The sequence below is a fragment of the Ambystoma mexicanum genome, chromosome 3q (genome assembly GCF_040938575.1).
Source record: "Ambystoma mexicanum isolate Mex_15411 chromosome 3q, UKY_AmexF1_1, whole genome shotgun sequence".
In the NCBI taxonomy this organism is placed as follows: Eukaryota; Metazoa; Chordata; class Amphibia; order Caudata; family Ambystomatidae; genus Ambystoma; species Ambystoma mexicanum.
Window position 1 is genome coordinate 46,047,353 of NC_090926.1, and position 24,640 is coordinate 46,071,992.

General features: G+C 46.9%; 1 protein-coding gene across 2 annotated transcripts in view; it reads right to left on the reverse strand.

The window, feature by feature from the left end:
- The window catches only part of CARD10 (caspase recruitment domain family member 10), a 356,289-nt gene that overhangs the window by 111,752 nt on the left and 219,897 nt on the right, over positions 1-24,640 (reverse strand). For both annotated transcript variants that reach the window (XM_069653039.1, XM_069653038.1), the window contains exons 11-13: positions 18,012-18,049; positions 17,596-17,699; positions 7,396-7,436 (exon numbers count right to left, since the gene is read on the reverse strand). In XM_069653039.1, the coding sequence (XP_069509140.1) occupies positions 7,396-7,436; positions 17,596-17,699; positions 18,012-18,049 (183 nt within the window). The remainder of the gene's footprint in view (positions 1-7,395; positions 7,437-17,595; positions 17,700-18,011; positions 18,050-24,640) is intronic.

The following is a 24,640-nucleotide window of genomic DNA, read 5'->3' on the forward strand; positions in this document are numbered from 1 at the left end:
CTCATACACACTGAGCAGATTCTTTGGAAACCGTGGATGAGAGGCGGCCCCAGACTCATTTCCAGGACCCTTGGATCCATTTGCAACCTGAAGCTTGGCCAGTTCCAACTGGTGATCCCTGTCTTTCTGTTTTTCTGCCTGTTCGATTTTTAGCTTGAGCCTATTGAACTCAAACTCTTCCTGTAGTTTGGCTATGTTGAAATCAAGCTCCTTCTGCCTAAACAGCAGCTCTTGCTTCTTGAATTCCAGCATGGCCTCCCCATTGACACTGGCAGAGGAAACATTATTTCCTCGTGGTCACGGTGGATCAGTGCAGCGGCAGAACCGTCGGTTCTACCAGTGAAAGCAGCCCCACCTCCTTCCGCACTGTCCTCAGAAGTTACAGCGTCAAGCTGCACTTCTTGCCACGCCACGATTCTTTGGATCATATCCATTTTGGTGCCTTGAGAGGAGACACCTCTCTCCGCACACATCTTTTTCAATGTTTCGGATTTAGAAGCATTTAAAGTTAACAAGGTATTTGTTTCCATACTGTTAGATAGGACTATGGCCTTTTAAAAGTTATACTACGACAATTCACTACGTGTCGTGGTAGGAATAACTTGAAATGCCTTTGCTCGTGCGCAACACTGGATACCCTCAGTCGAATCCCACCGCTGTACACCAATTTGTTAAGACGGATTTCGGAACTCTGTCCTGGAGGGGCAGAGGTTCAGCAGGCCAGCCTAGTTTCTTGGAACAGGGTAACCGCTGGACAAGCCAGACCAATCAGGGTAGCGATCGCGGCGGTCAAGACTAGGTCTCAAGAGGGGTGAGGGTGACTGAAAGCCCGCAATGAGCGCACAAAGCAAGAACACTTACAAATTACTCCAAGCAGGTGTTATATTAAAAATATATACACATTTATTACAAGGCCTTTGTAACATTGACCGTAGCGAGAAATCACAATAAAACTCAAGTAAACCAACACATACCAAACCAATACAATATATATACAAATACAAACGAGTCTAACGAGTTAGACGCACGAAATGTGTAGACCACCTAGATGGGGAGGAAAACAGGCAGTGCGAATAATAATTAGACCCAGTCCGCCTTCAGAGGCACCTAACTAAAAGGAAGTCCAAGCCCTGCGAAGAGTGGAGCCTTGTGCTCAAAAGTACCTGCACACGCTGGTGCCAACGGGCAAAAAGGGGAGTCTCTTCGAGGGAATCAGGCAGTTTAGTTTGGTGAACAAATGAAGATGAACAGAGCTCCGCGACTCAAGCACAGCCTCCACTGGGGGCAGAAGCAGAGCGCGAGTACGTAAAGGCGTGCTGTTAGACACAGCGGGGAAAAGCTATGGGCTCCTGCAGGAGGGTGACCAGTTCCTAGCGATGCTACTCACCGGTCCCCGATGCAGGCAGACCCAGGCTTCTCCACGTCAGTTTCAGTGCTGGCAGATTCAGATACGAGCAGGGGACATCTCGGCGTCGTGTAGATTCCGCAGCAGCAGACGTTGAGTTGAGGATGTCCCAAACGCAGTGAACCCGCACAGTTTCTTACCACAGCAGGGCAACGGAGCGGCCGTGTGTATTTCAGCCAAATGTAAACTACTCACTTCAGACCTGGGAATGCCAAGTGTACGAATTGTGTGAGAGTGACAAGGACTCGTAATACAACACAACCTGACGGCGGTTACAGAGCAAGACTCCTGGGTAGGCTGGTCAGTCTGCTGGATGGCCCAGAGACACTTCCGAAGGCGTACGTGCAGGAGATGGTGAAGATGCCGAGAATAGTTGTTCCCACTATTCCAAGGGTCGAAGTACCAGTACAGGCCTTCTCGTTCGATCCGAGGTAGAAAGGGTTTCACAAAGCGACAGCAGTGCAGAGGAGCAGTCCTTCAGCGGGTCACCAGCGATTCCTCGGTTCAGCCTCGTGGTTGCAGGATACTTGGCTCCTGTATTCCTTTGTTCGTGAGAACTCAGGAGATCGACCTGGTAGTGGCGTTTCCAGCCCCCTCTTATCCACGGTTCCCTTTGCGCCAAAACGGAGGGGACCCAATGGGAGATCCGCTCATAAAACACTCACACCATATGTGGACCTTATCACGGACCACGGGGGTCCTAGGCATTCACACCACCCTAGACTCTCTGGCACCCAGGATGTGTATTGGGACCAGACATCCCAGCCCCCATCCTGGAGGCACACACAAGGCCTGTAGAAGCCTGCGAAAGCATCTGTTTCGCAGGAAAGTACATGCCCAAATAAGGAAGGACCCGGGTCGGCTCGACCTGGGGGAGGTGAAGGGGGCAAGACGGTCAGCGGACAGGACAAAGAGCCTCGTGGTCTGGCCATTTTGGAAGCCAGGCCACCATTTTGGGCTAAGCACGAGAAACACGCTTAAAACGCCAAAAGGAGCTCAAAACACAAGAAACGATCGCTGCCACCAATCCCATCCGTGATTCACTTGCACCGTTCATTTACAATCCAAAGAGAGTTTCCAGGGCCTGTTGAAGACTAGAGACCCAAGAGAGCAGTAACTTAGCTTACAGTGCCCTCTTGTGCCATGTTGCGCGAAAGCTGCAACATGATAAAGAAACTACGAAAACAACGTTTCCCGGTACTGACTGTGTTAAGTGCATGTCAGTATCCCCGTAAGAATGGAGCGAAAGCCCAGAGGAGTGCAGCAGAAGGCTGCACTTCTCTGGCAAAGTCTAGATCCTGGTGAAAACAACAGCAAAACGTTTAGGGGTTACCACATGGAAGGAAAATTACCCACAATTAAGAAATCTTTCCTAACAGAAGGAAGAATTTACAAACGCATATTAAAAATAACAAAGAGCCTCCCAGGAGCTGCAATGCGATATGAATTGGGATTAGTCTCTCTAAAATCAGGAGCATATTACAAAACACTAATCACTCTTGCGAAAGATCTAATGTCTGATGGAGGGATCCCTATTTGTAGATTTCAATTCCTTTTACGCCAAACAGTGTTGTACCAGAATTAGAGCTCTAAAGGATTTCTGTAATACGATATTGGACAAGATTAGCTGTTCCACACAGGACCTGATAGATCAACCAAGTAGGGTAAAGCTAATGCTATACCATCAGGACTGGACAATGACAAAAGAAGAGTTGCATTCTCATCCATCCTTGGTACATTTGAGGGATGATTATAAAAGGAGGGGCGAGATAGCGCCGTTTTTGAGCATGTACCCAGATAAAGTGACCCGTACAGTGTTCATCCGTTTTCGCTTGGAACTTTGCTTTACTCCAAACAAATCATGATAAGACATAAGATTCCAGCGAAGTTAGGCTGATGCAGATTCTGTAAAAAAACTGATTTGGTGAAACCACTAGACATTGGTAATGACCTGCACTGCTCTGAGTAATTTGCGTAGGGTCTATCTTGGTAAGCTCGTCCACTCGTGCTCAGAATTGGACATTAATGTGACCTGGCATAGATGTTTGGCGGGTAGGACTACCTGCACAGTTATAGGAATTGCATGCTTCATTAGAGCATTGAATGTAGAAGAGGTTTAGGATGATTGACACAACCTATATCTCTTAATGTATTTATTCTGTGTGCACTTGATGAGAAATGGAATTTTGTACATAATTATTGTTTTTTATGGATTGTTAAATTGGAAATGAAATTCACTCTTTTGTTGTTTTAAATGGAATGTATTTCATTTTTTTTAAAGGTTGCATTCTCTCAACCAATAAACAAAGGTTATTTAATGCAGCTTCCTGTACAGTGAATAATTGAGTGATTGACATCTTCAATTGAAGGGGGCCAGTGTGGTGCATTTACGTAGTCGGCACTGTGATAAGTGTTTGAAATGGGTCCCTTGGAAACTGTGGAGGATTGATTGCTATCCTCAATTTAATGGACCAGTGCTACGTTATTGTGTGAATTGAGGGTGGGTTGTTTTCCACACACCCAAGTGATGTGTCTCGGCCATGTGAGTGCAGGTCTAGTGTAATGTGAGGACATGTTGCTGGGTATGAATACTTGATAAAGAAGCTGGCCTTGTTCTAAGCAACGCATGACTACTCTCCTTATTGCTGAGGTGTGTCCCCCTCTGTCTGGGCGTTGTGCAGTGCATGTGGTTTGGGAGGATGAGAAGTGCTGATGTGAAAACCGTGAAGTCTAGGGTCAGGTGCTCACAGTCTTGAGGGTGAACGTACCTCCAAGTGCTACATTGGGAGCAGGGGTGCTTGTGAGATCTGTGGTGACCATCCTGCTGCATGCCAGTGTGAGTGTGGGCACTTGAGTGGTAACTGTTATATAGGATAAGTGCTCACATTCTTGCGAGATCACATGAGTGTCGTTTAATGTGGATCCAGGTGTCTCGTAGTGTTACTCTTGGGCTGGGAGATTCCATGCCTCAATAGTGATTGTTAGGTGTGGGGAGGCTGGCTCTAATGTCTGGTTCCTATTTCACACTGTGAGTGTGTGGTAAGAATCTTGGGGCGTGGTGGTGGGGATGAGTATTGCAGTTCCAATGTTCATTTCTTTGGCGTTCTTCCATCTTCAGCTCTTCATGGCTTCCCTGGTGTGGTTGGAAGCTTGTTGGTGAAGGGAGATGTGTTGCATCTGTTATGCCTTTCCACTTGCCAGCGTGTGCGTGTGTGCGCGTGTGCGCGTGTGTATGGAGACGTCAGGGGATCGATGTGATTAGCTCGAGACAAAAAGTCGAAAATACCGGGTTTTTTTTTCTTTTCACTCATTTCCACGCAATTATATGCCAGGGCAGACCCCCGCAGGCCCCATATTCCTCATACATTATTTATAAATGATGTCTAACCCTAACCCATCCCCCACATATCATTGTGTGGAAAGGTGCAGTATAAAATTCGGCATGTTCGGCCTCTGTATTTTTTGCCACGAAATGATGGGCTGATACCATGTCAGGAACGAGTGTGATGTCAGACCAGAGTGTTTCCCATTCTATGAATCGTGTGATTACTGGGAGTTGTGGCACTCGCTGGCATAGCGGGGGCCCCCACAGTCTCCCGCATTGTGGGGGCAGGGGGCAAGTCTAACCTCAGAAAGAAATCCTATATATGCACTCCGACTTCAGAAAGAAAGAATTTATTTCAGACAACAGGGCGCATGCACTTTGACATCAGAAAGAAACATTCCTATTTCAGAGTGGTGCACCGGCTCCACTGTGCATGCCGGCAAGCAGGAAGCTCTACTGGTTCCTGTCAACGTGCGTGAGGCTGGAGTTCAGAGCTGGGCTACCGGAGGTCTTAATAGAGAGAAGTCCCTCAGGGAAGGAGTCGGGAAACAGCAGGTAAGAAAATAAAATGGTGTAAGGGTGTGCGTACGTATGCGGCATGTTTATGAAAGATATATTTGTGTATGTATGTGTGTGTGTGCAGGCCAGGATGTGTTATGTATTATGTAATGATTGTGTGTGTGTGTGAATGAGTGAGTGAGTGTATGATGTGTGAATGGCTGGTTGAGCGTGCGAATGAGCAATTGTATGGGTATGGGTGTGCGTGTGTGTGTGTGAATGAGCTAGTGATTGGTGTGAGTAAATGAGGAAATGAATATCATGTGAATCGTGTGCATGTACAATTGTTCTGTGCCAGCTGCTGAGTAGCTGATTTTGGCATGTGGGAGGTGAGGGGTGGGTTGAGCTACTACAGCATTACATCTATAATAAAGCAAGCATGTTATGTGTTATTATGTGGCTAAACTGGCATTCTGGTGCAGCCAGTATAGCCATTTCTTACTGTGGCATGAGATTGTTTAATGGGCATCCACAATAAAGCAAGCATGATGTGCAGTGTGACGTGGCTCAACTGGCTGTTGGGCGAATGGGTATGAATGTGTGCAGGCATTTCTGCAACCAAACAAGAACATAGTAACTCACTGTAGAATTGCATGTTTTACTGGCATTGGGGTCAAAGTCAACATAAGAATATTCTTACATGGTAGTGCGGGGGTTGGGCAAGCATTTGTGCAGCAGCAATACCAGTTTTCTTTCTGTGGCAGGAGATTTTTACTGACATTTAGGGTAAAGCCACCAAGAGAATGTTCATGCATGGGGGTAAGGGCGGGCACTAAAAGAGCCAGCATGAACATGTTTTCTCATGGTATCATAACTGTGCATAATATTACTGGCCGCACATAGAGTTGACTGGTACATTTAACTGTCAGGATCAAGGGGCCAGGTGCAGCCCCCTTGTTTCTATGCTAGGTGAAAGATCAAAGGTTTGATTAAGACACATACTTACATCTTTCACCTAGAGCAGTGCCTGGCATGCCCCTGCAGCGGCATGAACATAATGCATATTGGTGGACCACGCCGGCCTGGAGTGTGGTGCAGCCTATGCTTTGTTGTCGAGCGTGGATGGGGCGGCCCTCAGCATGACTCACATGGGCGGGGAGAGGGGCAAAATGTGTGTTTCTCCACTTGTGGTACTAACACTCCAAAATCAGAGCCCAGTGACACTGACAAAGCCAAGAGAGCACTCGAAAACAGTCCATAGAGCCATTGAGTGTGGGACTGGTGAGTTGAAAATGTCAAAGGACTATTATGGTAGGGCGGATAAACCAAGAGAACCAAGAAAGGCTACAGATGTACAGCTGTGCACAGATGCTTAACACACACACATGGTTAATGCTGATGGAATCTATGGATTACAGTTCAGACACAGGTCACATTAAGCCACTGAGCTATCCTGCCAACATTGTTCTTTAAAATGCTCCGTTGCTGACCCCCGCAGCCCGAACTCGTGATCCCTAAAAGTGTTTCATAGTCAGTATCACACCTCTCTGTTCTACACGGTCCATAGCCTCGCAATTTATTCGTTCAAATCAAAGCGAAAAGATTAAGATTTGTTTTTTAATCGCGGAAAAGTGGCCATGAATCGAGTTTAAAAACCAATTTATTTATTTATTTGTTTGTTTTTTTAGAACGCGCTTAATACCAGAGTTCGGTTTCTAAGCGCGGATCCAGGATTCGAATGTGCGCAGGAGAAGCAAGAGCCCATCCATATATGTGCCAATGGCACTATGCCTCAAAAACATTGAATGATTATTGTGCTCTTATGGTCATCGGCAGGTATGAAAAATCATCTCTGAGCCTGCACTGCCACCAAGTGGACATTTAACTTTTTGCAGATTATATTTCCACGCACAAACATCTCCCTCCATGAGAGCTGACCATGAACTCCCAAGTTTGTTTGTTTGTTTATTTATTGTTTTTCAATAGCGCGCCTAACGCTGAGGTATCCGGGCGCTCTTAGGCATGGTGAAAATAGTTACAGACAGAGGCAAAATAGTCATAATGAAGTTACAATGATAGACATACAGAAAGCATTACTCTCTTTGACCTACAACGCCCCCTCACCATCCATCAATCATTGGTTAAAAGGTTCGCGAGTTTCCTTTACCTGTTCTTTCAATATTGGAGATGCCAGAGTCGTGGGAAAAGCTATAAGGAAAGAGGGAAAAGATACATCTTTGAATCCTCATAGTCTTTACAGGCAATGTGTTTACACAATCTTACGAGTAATGCACATACATACGTCTGGGTTCATCCACCATCCCCCACAGCCACAGCCACAGTAACATCCATGGCTACACCTTTCCTATCATAGCCAGTGCTTGTACACCATTCCTCGCCAGAACCGCGCCAAACATTCTTCATAGCGAGTGGTCAACGCCATACTTCCCAATCAGCACTTTTAAATCATCACCCACAACTGACTGTCTACACCATCCCCAGGAGAGCCACAACTTTCACCACACGCTGCTCTTGCCACCACTAGTCAATAATGTTAGGAGGGAGGGAGTGTTTCCCAACAAGCTATACTGTGTACCCCACTAAAACGGAAAGTGTGGGGCGTTGGTACAGGGTACTTTGTTCTGCACTTCTAAAAGGTACTTTCACGATATATTACTGTGACTGCGATGTCTCGAGACCCTTTGTTGTAATGCTCTGCATTTGCAGGATGCATATCAGTCTTAATCCCATCCCATCATGTATCCTATGCAAACTTCCCATTTGCACTTCCAAACCGCCACCCCAACCATCCTCCATCACTAGCACTGACGTATCGTTTTATTTCACGTAATCTATGAGGGGAAAATCATGGCTCAAATTGTAACTAGCTCCGACCGCCATAAGAGACAGTACATTCTGTAGACTGCACTATATGCATTGTCAATATTATTCTATACATTGCAAGACTGCTGTCTGTTAAGCCATGAACAAGTGACTCTCTACGCAGTGCATCCCAAAAATAATCACTTCAAGGCAATAACGGGTTTGTCTGCTAAGGATACTAAAGCACAGTGATGTAAAGTGATTTTACCAGGATGACCTACTAAGTGGAGAAGCTGGGGTTTTAGGCCAGCATTCCTGGTTATGTATCATGAGCATATTTGCAAAATACAAAAAAGAAACATTTGATCAGAAAAGCAAGCAATCATCGCAGCGTGCTGGCTGCGCCATAACGAGAGAAGCTGCACCTCCCAAATTGCTGCATTTTTATCCGAATGACCGGGGTTTTCACCTGTTTCCTGCTCAGGAACACCCTCTCCAAAATGGACAACCTCACTTTGCTACAGTAAGCAAAGCAACTCCTCCAGGGCTGCCTCTCTGTGATTGGCTAAATCCTTCCTACAAGAGCCAATCATATTGTCGATGGGCGGTAGCCAGCCCCGGCATTCAAAGGCCCCATTTCTAAGGCCCCCTGTCTGAGCCTGTCCAAGCGTGCCGCATCTGCAAACTCAACTCCTTACCTTCCCCCGCCACAATGACTCTCAATCAAGGAAGCGCTGGCATCATCCACCCGCTCTGGTAAGCCCCACATGGCAAACGCACCCCTGTCCTCCTGACCAAACCACAAATAACACTACAGCAAGATCCACTGTGTCAAAACTTTCCACCAGCTCTTGTCTGCAGGTGCCCACCTACACTAAAGCAAACCGCATTTAGAATATCTTGATGTGCTCATTCAGCCCTAGGCCAACCACATTTAGACTGTCTTGATGTGCTCATTCAGCCCTAAGCCAACCACATTTAGAATGTTTTAATGTGGTCATTCAGCCCTAAGCCAACCACATCTTGAATGTTTTAATGTGCTCATTCAGCTCTAAGCAAACCGCATTTAGCATGTTTTGATGTGCTCATTCAGCCCTAAGCAAATCAATTTGAAAAGGTATTGAAGTGCTCATTGCCCTAACCTTGAACCCAGGTGTCCTCAAACATAAACATCCTCCTCCATGCTCTGTGTGTATCATGTCCCAACTCCTAGTTGCACCCACAACAGCCACTCCAACGGCCTATCATACAACCCGGACCCAGCTGTCCAACCTCACTCTTTTCCCTATCTAGCCAGCTACAATATAACCAATGAATAGAAGGTAGGATGAACCAATTTGCGGCCACAATTTAACCAATACCAGCACATGCTACTGGCCTTCTAAACACTATAGATATCACCTTAGAGCCCTGTGATGAATCAACTTCCGGGGCACCAGTGGTGTGGTCCTGGGATGAATATCGGTTTCTAAACCATCAATGAACCCCACACTTCTAGTACGCCTGAAGAGATATGAACAGATTGTAATACAAGTAAATTATAAGAACTCCTTGTGCCATTTTTGTAACGTGGACTGGACGGCAGGCGTATCTCTGCAAGTTTGTGGATCGTTGGTTAGTTGCAACACAGCGAAAATACTATTATTACCTAATGATAAAAGGGACTGTCCAGTCCAGATTGTATACCAATATCTACTTTATTATTACTACAACGGACAGTTCTAGCACACTACAATTACAACCCACACTGTAAAGGAACACAGAGGACAGACAGTTTCATGAAGGAAAGGGATGCACTCTGGATACTGACAAGAGGGTAGTTGGCAAAGTAATCAGTCTTACAGTTCAAGGTTATTTGGTTTCAACACCAAAGGTGAAAAGGGTCGTTAATGTCTCTAGGTTCCTTCAGAGAAGGACCAAGGGGCAGAACCACAATGTGCCACAATGTACCTGGTGCTGAAGAAGCTCTTGGTGCGCGACAGCGTCAAGGCAGTTGCAGGGCGCTTCGCAGCCCATGAGACAGAGTTAGTGGTGGGAGACAGTTGCGGTTACCAGGTGGCAGGCAGTTCAGCAAGCGAGGATGGACGGACATCTGCAGGCTGTCCGGTATGGTGGCTCTGGGATAAGAATCATTGGGCCTCATTACACGGTAGGCGGTGAGCCATGGCGCTATTAGCGCCATGGCTCATGCCGGTAAAATACCGGCACCGCCTTGGCGGAAAGGGGATTTACCGCCCCATTCCAAGGTTGGAGGGGCGGTAAATCCCCTTTCCGCCATTGCCCTTCCCCATTCCCATTTCTGCCCCATAGGGCTCTATGGGACTGGGGAAGGGGCTAATTACGCCACCGCAATTTTGCGGTGTCGTAATTAGCTCCGAGGTCCCTTAGCGGGTTGGATTTTAACGCCTGCAAGAAGCAGGCGTTAAATCCTCCAACCCGCAAAGGGACCTCGTAGTACGGCGGTAAGGGTTAACGGTCACCATTGCCATTAACGGTGACCGTTAACCCTTACCGCCGTCTGTGTAATGAGGCCCATTGTCTCTTTGCTGGTTGTTGGATCTGGAATGCTGGTCGAGGTGTCCCAGATGGCTCTGGCGACTGTGGTGTGACAACAGTCAGTGGTGCAGCCGCATGTGGTTCGAGGACTCGACTGTCTCAAAATTGTCCTTAAAAAGTGTGGCACTCCTCCTAGCTTGTTCACAGGACTTGTGTCCTTTCAAGGTGGACGGCCCAAAGATCATGAGGGTGTTAGCAGGCAATGTCCTTGTGCTTTGTCCAGAGACTCTCTGGCACTTCCCACCTAGGAAGCTTGCTGTCAGAACCTAACAGGGCACGCCGTGTGCTGGCTGGGTACCGATTCTGGAGCTGCTGGACGAGTCCTCTGAGTCCAGAATATCCCTCAGTTCCCTGGGAGATGTTTAGGGGAGGGATCTTGCTTCCCTCTTGTAACTCCTGGCCCTCCTTCACTGGTGGAGATGTAAAGTAGACTATACCTTCAGCTCGGGTCCAAATGAGGCCTTCTTCTTACTCCTTGCAAAGTCATCAGATGATCTGATCAGTGAGGGGCTCAGACCTCTTTTAAAGCCAAACAGGCCCCAGTGATTGGTGCAGGCTAAACCCACCTTAATTAACCAACCCTGGGTCCTCACCAACAATCTTCAGTGATGCTTCAGGTCAGAATCAGAGTGCTTGGCAACAGACAGGGGAGGGATGACAACATATACTTCTAAGTCCCACCCATCTTCCTGTCTGCTGAACATCAAAGTGTCTCCCTAATTAACTGAGGCCTATGTGGTGCTTGGTCACAACATGGCCTCCTTTGAAGTAGGGGGTTGCAGGCAGACCTTTGTCTCCTACAATTCACATACTTCCCTGCTCTGAAAGGAGTGGTTCCAGACAGCACATTCACTGCCTTTTCATACCAAGGAGGGGTGATAGTACCAAGTTGACACATAGCATTACAAATAGGTGTTGGTCTCTGGTCTCCATTGTTACTTCCTGCACCGAGGCTTTCCCTGAGGTCTGCTAATTAACATTCTTCAGTATACGCCGCCACCAGCAAGGTGTAGCAATGGAGATGCTAATATATGGGGCCTTGAAATGCTAATCAGACTGCCCACAGCCAGAGGCTTTTGATGTACCCACAGCTGTCAGGTGTCACCTACACATGACATGGAAGGGTGGTACTGGTAAGCTGTGTCCTCTCAGAGTACATGACTATTTTTCTGCTGTGCAGTGAGCGTGGAAAATATGTGCAGGAATTGCCACTCATATTTTCCAGAAGTTGATCTCCCATTATTTATTCTTCTAAATAAATAAAAATCAAAAAGCCCAGGCAAGGGCACACTCCCTGTGCGGATGTTTGAATTCCTCACAAGCCCCACTCAGTCCTCTGCTCCTCAAGCTACATTCACCCAACTTACACCGTTGAGCCCTCCACTGCTAGACCCAAACAATCTAATGCAACCCTTGCAATTGGTTCCAGTTGGATTCACCACACAATGCTGCCCTCCACCAAGAGCCCATACACTAGGCCGGACTTGACACTTGCCTTGCCGTACCAAGTCACGGCAAACCTGGATCCAACAATCCACCCCACCATCTATTCTTAGCCCAACACCACCAACTGAAAATACACATGTTCCTTAAAAATGTCAAACTCTCTCCCTAACTCACATGACATCCACCATCACTCTTCCTGCCTAAGGCTTGTCCAGTCAACATCACCTCTATCCCACAAGACATGGGACATAAGCCGACCTTAAGTCACAGTCTTCCTTGCTCCTGCGATAATCGGAATAGCAGACTAGCATCTTGTCTAGCTACTTGTCTGCAGTATCTACACACAACACCCCCTCTAATTACCTGGAGAAATGCCGGCCTCAAATCAAGAACCACCACTCCCGGTAACACAAGCACCCTACAACAACCTCTCCCAGCCTCATACTGCAAACACATCGTGAAAACAACATTCTCCCCGGAGCCTAACATCCCATATGTGACGCTGCCACACACATCTCTCACGCTACACCCAAGACAGCTTCCCCAGCCATCGCCCATTCTAAGAACTCCCCAGACACAGCACCCATAGCACCAGTTTAAGCCCCCACTACACCCCAACCCTCCTCCCCTGCTAAACCAGAACTCATACCTAATAAAGTCTCCTCCTCTATCAACTCAAAAGTGAATACCACAACACACCTCATAGGAGCGCTCATCAACGCCAGATCCCTCCTTGCCCATGCCTCGACATATCCGACCTCATCACCACAAACAATTTGGATTTCCAAGCAATCACAGAAACATGGCTGCATCCAGCTGCGGGCCCTGCCCTCTCCCTAGCCATTCCGGATGCATATACTATATTGTGAAAATACAGATTGGCATCCAAAGGAAGCGGAGTAACTATTATTGCCAAAAACCTCCTACCGATCAGAGAAATCCCAAACCAAACTATCAGCTCAGTTGAGCTGCTATCAATCAAAATCGCCTTATTCGTTACAGCCACGCTCTCAGTCCATCTAATCTACAGACTCCCAGACCCACTGCTCTCCTTTAAGGAAGACATTGCACAACTCCTCTCTACTAACATAAAGCCTTCATCCAAAATCATTCTCCTGGGAGATGTTAACTTAGGTCTACATGACCCATCGGATTCCCATGCACTCGTCCTAGCCGACACCATTGAATCTGTAGGCTTCTCCCACCGGATCTCAAGATCTACCCATGATGGAGGCTGCACACTGGACTGGTTAGCAGACCTCAACTATAACTCCAACATACTAACCAATGTTCCTTGCCCCCGGTCAGATCATAATGTTATCACATTTGATATTACCGAGTCAGTTCAATCTGAGGTCTCATCCCAACCAACACTGCCCCCCCTCTAGAAACTCATGTAATATCTCTCTAGCCAACCAACTGGCCCTGCTGCTGCCTCTAACAACTTACTCACATACAAACACTGACCCCACTGCCATTGTCAAGCTTTACAACCAAACCCTCCTCAAAGCCATCAACAAATTAGCATCTCTGAGCATCCATAAACCCAAACCAAGTGCCCACCTTAATTCTTGGTATACCCCCAATCTCACATGATTATGTGCCTCCAAAAGAGCAGCCAAGATCGCCTGGCTAAAGACACCCTCAGACAAGAACAAACAGCATTTCACAACCCTCTCCAAAAAATACAAACAAGCCATCTGCAAACCAAAAGTGCCACTTACAACATGAGAATTGAAAAAGCTAGCTTGTGCCCAAGAGAACTATTCACTATCTTACGCAGACTTAAAACACCAGCTCCCCCACCTGGCATCTCGACCAAAGACCTCAGATAGTGCAAAAACATCCAAAACGCACTCCTCGAGAAAATGCCCCTACTCCAAATAAAAATCACTGCAAAAAAAAACAAAATCCCAATAACTGATCAGCCCCTGGTCCAGTGTCTCCCACCCCTCTCTCCACTCCCCGGTTCGAATTGACCTCTATCACCACCACTGAAACTACTAAGATTATTAAAGGGTTGAAACCTTCAAAATGCCAAGGAGACATTTGTCCAGCTACCTTCATAAAGGTCTGTGTGGAAGAGCTTGTCCCTTTTATCACGGTACTCATCAATAATTAATTCTCAACCGGCATGTTCCCAGATAATCTGAAAGAAGTCTGGGTACTCCCCCTTCCCAAAAAACCTACACAGATGCCAACATTTCCACCAACTACCACCCTATCATGACCGTACCCTTCCTCATCAAAATACTCGACAGAGCAGCCTATCTGCAGATCCAAAACTATCTCGAAACCCACAATCTCCTTGGCCTTCGTCAATCGGGCTTCAAACAACTGAATCTGCCCTCTTGGACCTAAAAATCCAAATGGATGAAATCAAAGACAAGGGCAATATGGCCATCCTCCTCCAACGTGACCTCTTTGCAGCCTTTGACTTGGTCAACCACAAACTCCTCTGCCAACACCTCTCTTCAGCTGCTGGCTTCTCAGCCAATTCCATAGCCTGGATAGAGTCCTTACTATCCAACATCACTATGAGAGTGTTCTCTGCCTCAGCGGCAGCCCCTCCTGCCCCAGTCGCTTGTGGAGTGCCACATGGCTCTTGCGTCTCACCGACCTTGTATAATATCTTCACCAAACCCCTTTTCAACCTCCTTGATGACGTGGGTGTAACCTACACTAACTATGCAGATGACACCCAAATCCTCTTACCCATCTCCGGCAACTATGACACTGACTCCAACACACTATGCAAATTATACCAAACCGTTAATGCCTGGATGGCACAACACGGACTCTGTCTTAATGATGAAAAAACAAACTACTCATTAATGGCACCCAATCTCTGCTAAATACTCTTAATCATCATTGTCACCAAAGAGGTAAAAACCTTGGGTGTATACTTAGACTCCACGTTATCACTAAGTAGACAGGTAAACGCTATCGCATCAGCAGCAGCATACATTGCAAAACTGATCAATGCCTGCAGGCCATTCCTATCCACTGACAGCTGCATCACATTTGCCAGAGCCCTCATCCTATCCAGGATTGACTACTGCAACTTCCTCTTTGCAGGCACTAACTCCCGCAACTTATAAAATCCACAGGTCATTCAGAATAACGCTGTGAGAGCAGCGCTAAACATCTCTAGAAAATACCACATTTCCACAGCCAGACAAACCTTCCATTGGCTCCCGGTCCAAGAAAGCATCATGTTCAAAATGCTAGTATTGACCCACAAATGTATCTCTAACACTGCCCCCATCTACTTGTCCAGAATAATCTCCAAGGCACAATCATCCAGACGTACCCGAGCTGCCTATTTGCACCTACTAGGCATTCCCAGGTTCAGGCACCAGAAAGCAACGGGCAGCATCTTCCCAGAGATAGCGGCCAAACTCTGGAACTGCCTCCCTCCTACCGTAAGATCTCATGACTCCTTCTGGTCCTTCCGCAAAGGCCTCAAAACCTGTCTCTTCTCACAAGACCTCCTATCTAACTGAACCTGCCAATTCAGAAGACACATTTTCTGTACTGCCATGGCAACCTGCCCCAGAGGTTACAAACCAAGGCAAAATGTATGTACCATCTATGCTTATAACCATTGCAACCACGAATTGTAATCTAATGCACTACCTAGGTCTGTAACCTTGTCGTAACCAATGTCTGTAACCATGCTGTAGCCAAGTATAACCATTGCACTCTTGTAAACCAGCGCCCAGATGCCCTCGGGTTCGGTGCACTATATAATTGTCAAAATAAATAAATATTTAGGTTGCAGTGGAATCTCCCACCAGTTCATTGGGGGGTTGTGATGGATGTACTCTACATATACTAGATGTGTGATTGACAAATGCTCATCAACATAACAAAGTAATTTAACCCACGAGGTGTGTTTTCAAATTAAACAGCACATTTGTAATGGCTTCTTTGAACACATCACCCTCGTTAAAAAAAAAAAAATCTCAGCATCCATAGGTGGCAGGTGGAACATATTGACCATCTATTCACAGAAAATGAATGAAGCAAATGTGCATTCTTCCTAAAGTCAAATGATAGGAAATTACAAACAAAAATATTACTGAACTGATAAACTTGCCTATCCAAAATGGCAGCAGATCATGTATAGGTCAGCACTCAGCACATGCACTCCTTCTTGGCACTGGCCTTTTCTCTGTTCTTCCACTGTGGTGTGGCACTGGCTGATGTCCTCTCTTGGCCAGGTGCCCCTCTATCCAGATAATAGCACCGGCAAATGTACAGCACTGCTTGCAATTACATGCTAGTACGTGTTTAATATGCAGTGAGTTTGCTGCCCGGTATGCAACTGCATAACAGCATAACCCATGCTGGCTGAATACAAGCAGCGAAAGGAGAAGTGCCCAGCTTAGCAAAGCCCTGCATGTACATGACGAGAGCCCTCGCCTGCCTAGACACAGCGGTGCATGCCATGTGGCACCCTTGCACCACATGCCCAACCCACCCACTTTGCTGCCATGTATCATTGTAGCAGAGTTGTGTTAATGTCCTGCAGGGTGTCTGGAGCAGTGTGTGGGCATGGTCAGCAGGAGAGTTCAGCGCTGTCAACTTCCAGCTCAGTGTTATCCTTGAAAATGTATAACAAGCACCGCAGTGGCACATCAGATTCATGAATAACAATAAGCTGACCCAGGACGCAGAGACGCATGCCCCGTGCATACTGTGGTGGCTTGTTCTGTGACTATGACTGACTCAAAGTTACACTCATAACCTTTCCAAAACACATCATAATGAAACCGAAAAAATAAGTGTCAGTGCTCAGAAATAAGGGCTATGGCTCAGCCCCGGAAAGCACCTTCACGAATAAGGCACTGGCGTCGTCCCACTCTGAGGCAGCGCACCTACCCTGTCTGTCACAGCCAACAGAGAGAGAGAAAGAGAGAGAGAGAGAGAGAGAGAGAGAGAGAGAGAGATGTCTTTGCGAGCGCATGCCTCGTGCAAGCCCTCTACTGAAGGAGTTGTCTATTTTCCAGCAACCCAGAGCCACACCCCCACCGCTTTGGCCACTATAACAACTAATTAATTTCTAAAAGCTGAAAGAAACTTGAGCATTGTGTCTTTCATTTTCTTGCAGGCCCCCTTCCACAGAGCAGGATTTGTAATCAGTGCTTTGGGTGCACTGCGTGTGCAGGGGTAGGGGCAAGGGTTCTAAACACTGATCAGCTATAAGGATGTTACCGCTCAAACCATGAAGCTTAAAACAAAAATACCGAGTAATGATGACCTCCTGGCACTCTGTACTTCTCAGACCACGCCTCTCTTGTGATGCTTTGGGGACCCTCGCTACCAATTCTTCACCCCGCATGAGCCACTTCTCGTGCCTTAACTCTCACACCAATATCACCCCTCACGGACAATGCATACATTTCTCCTTTCACCGCCATTACTCGTCTCAGAGCCATCACGCCTACGTCACCTGCCACAGCCATCACTCTTGCACCGGCCATCAGGATGAAACCACCCCTTGCTGTCAGCATTCACCCCACCACAACATGCGTACCTTGCCATGATGGACGCGTGCCAGTCTTCCTGCTGCCTCCGGAGCAGTGACCCCTGTCCCGGCGGAAAGGGCATGAGCGAGAGTCGATTTACCTCATCGATGAGCTGAAGGACGAGTAAGCAGGTGAGTGGTGACTAGGACAAGATCCCATAAACTATTCCCTGTGCCCACATATACACACCCCATTGCACCCCACCCCTCCACACACTTTACCCCTGAATTCCCAAATCCTCTAGCCCTGTTACCCCACCTTAGTCAAGGTACCCTAACACACTCACCTGCGCTTCTGCCCACCACCCCTGCAGAGTGTCTGTGTGTGTGTGTGTGTTGGCCTTACACATCACATGTGCCCACGGTGGCTCACCTCGTCTGCCCTCCAACCAAATTCCTTGAACTCCTGCGTGGGCGCTACTCACCTCGGAACGATGGGACCCGTCCAGGCTGCTCCAGGAACCTGGCAATGAAAAGTGGGAAGAAAACCTGTGAATGAGGGCGAGCGAGAGACGTGGGGACAGCAAGAGTCAGAGCGGAGAAAAGGAGTTAGAATGAGGGAGTGTAGACAGAGAGGGAAAGTGAGGGAGGCAGAGAGGGAGCAGGAGGAAGACAAGAAAAGGGAGGGAGAGAGAGGCAGAAAACGAACAGGTAGAGATAGTTTCAAAAGAGGGGCTTATAGAGGGAAGGAGCTAGAGCGCAGGGAAGGGGGAGTAGGTGGGGGGATATGGAAACGGCACTTCCTAATAAATTATATATTTAGAAGTAATGCCAGGAGTTCAGGCTGCTGTGCTTCCGTAGCACATACAGTGATGTGAGCAGTGCAGGGGCCCTTGGGACTAAGAAGCCATTGTAAACAGATTATAAGAAGCCAGCCAGTGGGACTTGCATACATGTCATATTTAAGACAGTGTTTTTCTCTTACCTCCTCTTCCATATCTTTGCGCCAAAATCAAGGACTTCCAATCAAAGATCTGCTCTCATGCAGGCATCCTATTCATGGACCAATCACAGTCCACGGGGGTCCCAGTAATTCAGGCTCTCACCTCCTGGCAGCAGGACCGTGTATTGGGGACAGACAATCCCAACCCGCTTCCTGGGCACACACGTGACATGCAGAAGCCCATGAAAGAGATCGGTTTTCATGGAAAGCTGCATGCACAAATAAGGAAAACCTGGGTTACTCGACCTGGGGGAAAGCAAGGGACAAAATGGCCATGGGACAGAACAAAAGACTTTGTGGCTTGGCCATTTTCAGACCTGGCCACAGTCTTGAACCAAACGCGGTAAACGGGATATGAAACTGAAAAAAGTAAAACACTTATTAAAAGTAGCAGTCTACGACAAATTACACCACAAATTGAGAGTTAGCCATAACAGGACGACACTAATGACCAAATATAATGTTAGACCAAGACGGAAGATCAAAGACAATTCACCAATAGTATCCTGGCCCATATTAGGCCCAAGCCCAGCAGAATACCATCAAAATAGACAGTGAGGGAACATAGGGGACGGCCAATCCACAGCACGAACACCATAAGGGGAAGACTAGACTTAACCAGCCCCACCAACCTAAGATCCATACAATACAACCAGGAATGCACTGTGAAATCGAATCTAACATCCAGATGACCAAGATACACAACCAGCTACTAAGCGTACCCACGGGAATACCACTAAAATATAACAAGGTCAGCTAGAACCAGGATTTATAACCCACTAACACAACCGCAAATCTTTACTTACCTAATTCACCCGAAAACCCACACAACCATCTCTCGTCCAGCAAACCACACACACTTCACCACACCGCAACAACAAACAACACATAAAATGCACCAACAGCACACGAGGCCTCGTTCCGATTTAATACCTACACCAAAGCTCAGCGCATGGTGAAAACCGAACTGAAGCCGCCAACAGCACCCCACTCTTCTCACTATCCCTATCCCTCTTCACCCAACTAACCTATCTCCCCCCCTGCCCTCTTTTACAGGTCCACCTGAGCGCCTGGAGACCAACTCTGTTGGTGATGGTGAGCAATATAAATACCTTTAACATTAACAAACATTACCTGAGAAGTTTATCGCCCATGTGTGTCTATACTTGTAGCCACCAGTCAAGGGATGTAAGAGCAAAGGAGAGCGAAACCAGCACGCCACCTTAACGGCACCAGAGCCCTTGTCTCCCAGAGGTAAGCTTTATACACATCCCACTTATGACCCGTTGGAGTCCCTCTGTCTCCAGAGTGGCTCTAGCTGCAGGGCCGATGCTGCTCACGATAATAGGAGCTCGAGTCACTGCTTCATGGATGCCAAAGTGCACCGGCTTCATCATCTCGCTCACTCTAGGGTCCATTCCTTACAGTACAGTAGATAACGGCTGAGCAACAAACACGACCGGCGCATTTTCGCAAATAGCGCATAGAACACTAATTCAAATAAATGTATACCCCAATTAATCAAACATGCCATTGTAAACTTGACAACACCTTTCCATGAATGGGCTAACTGAATTCATTGATAAAATGCAATGTATTCAAACAAATGTCATTTTTGCAATTTCCGGCAGAAAAGACCATGACATCCCTTCAGTTATAATGTTACACTTTGCAAACAATGCCTCTAGCAAATGCCTGCTGGAATCCTCCGTTTTTGGCCAATTCAAAATGACATTGAGTGTGACTAGGCCGGATTGTGCCGTCACAGTATGGTACTGTGCTTCATCTACTCTGCATACCAAGAAACCAACTAAAACTAGTAAAGAAATGACAGAGGATCTATAACACAGGGTGGGGGAAGCGAGATGTTGCCTTCTGCAGGAGGCATAGAGTATGCATCACAATATCGCTCGGGGTAGAAGTCGCTAAACACTGCGCTTTCTATCCGACGACAACATGATGTTTAAGTTTGGAGATGTTCGTGCATGAAATTGGTGAAAGGCAGGTACCCTAACCCACAGCATCCCACATGAACTATAGAGCCACACTCCTCAGATAGAGGGAATAACCACATATCACACATGAAGTGTAGGGCAAACTCATCAGATATAAGGAACAACCAAACATCGCACATGAAGTTTAGGGCCACACTCCTCAGATAGAGTGTACAACCAGACATCGCACATGAAGTGTAGGACCACACTCCTCAGATAGAGTGAACAACCAGACATTGCACATGAAGTGTAAGACCACACTCCTCAGATAGAGTGTAGAACCAGACATTGCACATGAAGCGTAGGACCACACTCTTCAGAAAGAGTGAAGAACTACATATCGCACATGAAGTGTAGGACCACACTCCTCAGATAGAGGGAAGAACCACATGTCACACATGAAGTGTAGGACCACACTCCTCAGATTGAGTGAACAACCAGACATTGCACATGAAGTGTAGGACCACATTCCTCAGATAGAGTGAAGAACTACATATCCCACATGAAGTGTAAGACCACACTCCTCAGATAGAGTGACATCCCACACATCGGATTGTGCCGTCACAGTATGATAGTGTGCTTCATCTACTCTGCATACCAAGAAACCAACTAAAACTAGTAAAGAGATGACAGAAGATCTATAAAACAGTGTGGGGGAAGCAAGATGTTTCCTTCCGCAGGAGGCATGAAGTATGCATCACAATATCGTTAGGGGTAGAAGTCACTAACAACTGCACTTTCTAAAGAGGTTGGCGACGACCACATGATGTTTAAGTTAGCAGATGTTCATGCATGAAATTGGACAAAGGCAGGTACCCTAAACCACAGCATCCCACATGAACTATACAGCCACACTCCTTAGATAGAGAGAATAACCTCATATCGCACATGAAGTGTAGGGCCCCACTCATCAGATATAGGGAACAACCAAACATCGCACATGAAGTGTAGGGCCACACTCCTCAGATAGGGGGAACAACCAGACATTTCACATGAAGTGTAGGGCCACACTCCTCAGATAGAGCAAACAACCAGACATTGCACATGAAGTGTAGGGCCAAGCTCCTCAGATAGAGTGTACAACCAGACATCGCACATGAAGTTTAGGACCACACTCCTAGATAGAGTGAACAACCAGACATTGCACATGAAGTGTAGGACCACACTCCTCAGATAGAGTGTAGAACCAGACATTGCACATAAACCGTAGGACCACACTCTTCAGATAGAGTGAAGAACTACATATCGTACATGAAGTGTAGGACCACACTCCTCAGATTGAGTGAACAACCAGACATTGCACATGAAGTGTAGGACCACACTCCTCAGATAGAGTGAACAACCAGACATAGCACGAAGTGTAGGTCCACACTCCTCAGATAGAGTGAAGAACTACATATCCCACATGAAGTGTAAGACCACACTCTTCAGATAGAGTGAAGAACTACATATCGCACATGAAGTGTAGGACCACACTCCTCAGGTTGAATGAACAACCAGACATTGCACGAAGTGTAGGACCACACTCCTCAGATAGAGTGAAGAACTACATATCCCACATGAAGTGTAAGACCACACTCCTCAGATTGAGTGAACAACCAGACATTGCACATGAAGTGTAGGACCACACTCCTCAGATAGAGTGAACAACCAGACATAGCACATGAAGTGTAGAACCACACTCCTCAGATAGAGTGAACAACCAGACATTGCACATGACGTGTAGGACCAGACTCCTCAGATAGAAGAAACAACCAGGGATCACACATGAAGTGTAGGGGCACACTCCTCAGATAGAATACCACACATCCCACATGAAGTGTAGGACCACAATCCTCAGATAGAGTGATGTACCGCACATCCCACATGAAGTGTAGGACCACACTCCTTAGATAGAGTGAAGAATCACACATGAAGTGTAGGACCACCCTCCTCAGATAGAGCGAACAACCGAACATCTTGCATGAAGTGTAGGACCACACTCCTCAGATAGAGTAAAACAGATCCCACATGAAGTGTAGGACCCCACTCCTCAGATAGAGTGACATACCACACATCCCACATGAAGTGTAGGATCACACTTCTGAGATAGAGTGAAGAATCACACATGAAGTTTAGGCCCACACTCCTCAGATAGAGTACCACACATCCCCATGAAGTGTAGGACCACACTCCTCAGATATAGTGACGTACCACACATCCCACATGAAGTGTAAGACCACACTCCTCAGATAGAGCCAACAACCAAACATCTTGCATGAAGTGTCAGACCACACTCCTCAGATAGAGTGCCACACATCCGCCATGAAGTTTAGGACCACACTCCTCAGATAGAGTGACGTACCACACATCCCACATGAAGTGTAGGACCACACTCATCAGATAGAGTGAAGAACCACACATCACATATGAAGTGTAGGCCCACACTCCTCAGATAGAGTGAACAACCAGACATAGCACATGAAGTGTAGAACAACACTCCTCAGATAGAGTGAACAACCAGACATTGCACATGACGTGTAGGACCAGACTCCTCAGATAGAAGAAACAACCAGACATCACACATGAAGTGTAGGGGCACACTCCTCAGATAGAATACCACACATCCCACATGAAGTGTAGGATCACACTTCTGAGATAGAGTGAAGAATCACACATGAAGTGTAGGCCCACACTCCTCAGATAGAGTACCACACATCCCCATGAAGTGTAGGACCACACTCCTCAGATATAGTGACGTACCACACATCCCACATGAAGTGTAAGACCACACTCCTCAGACAGAGCCAACAACCAAACATCTTGCATGAAGTGTCAGACCACACTCCTCAGATAGAGTGACGTACCACACATCCCACATGAAGTGTAGGACCACACTCCTCAGATAGAGTGACGTACCACACATCCCACATGAAGTGTAGGACCACACTCCTCAGATAGAGTGAAGAACCACACATCACATATGAAGTGTAGGACCACACTCCTCAGATAGAGTGAACAACCAGACATAGCACATGAAGTGTAGAACCACACTCCTCAGATAGAGTGAACAACCAGACATTGCACATGACGTGTAGGACCAGACTCCTCAGATAGAAGAAACAACCAGACATCACACATGAAGTGTAGGGGCACACTCCTCAGATAGAATACCACACATCCCACATGAAGTGTAGGACCACAATCCTCAGATAGAGTGATGTACCGCACATCCCACATGAAGTGTAGGACCACACTCCTTAGATAGAGTGAAGAACTACATATCGCACATGAAGTGTAGGACTACACTCCTCAGATAGAGTGAAGAATCACACATGAAGTGTAGGACCACCATCCTCAGATAGAGCGAACACCCGAACATCTTGCATGAAGTGTAGGACCACACTCCTCAGATAGAGTAAAACAGATCCCACATGAAGTGTAGGACCCCAATCCTCAGATAGAGTGACATACCACACATCCCACATGAAGTGTAGGATCACACTTCTGAGATAGAGTGAAGAATCACACATGAAGTGTAGGCCCACACTCCTCAGATAGAGTACCACACATCCCCATGAAGTGTAGGACCACACTCCTCAGATATAGTGACGTACCACACATCCCACATGAAGTGTAAGACCACACTCCTCAGATAGAGCCAACAACCAAACATCTTGCATGAAGTGTCAGACCACACTCCTCAGATAGAGTGAACAACCACACATCCCACTACGAAGTGTAGGACCACAGTCTACAGACAGAGTGACATACCACACATCTCACATGAAGTGTAGGAGCACACTCCTTAGATAGAGTGACGTGCCACACATCGGACTTGAAGTGTAGGACCTCACTCCTTAGATAGAGTGAAGAACTACATATCGCACATGGCGTTTAGGACCACAATGCTCAGATAGATTTAAGAACTAAACATCGCACATGACGTTTAGGACCACACTGCTCACATAGAGTGAAGAATCACACATAGCACATGAAGTGTAGGACCACAGATCCTATATGCAGTATAGGATCACACATGCCCATGAAGTGAAAATCAATGCACTTTCTTGATTAGGCAATTGAAAGTTTGCACATAATGGGTGAGCAGGGGCAAGAGGAAGCGATGGAGGGCCAA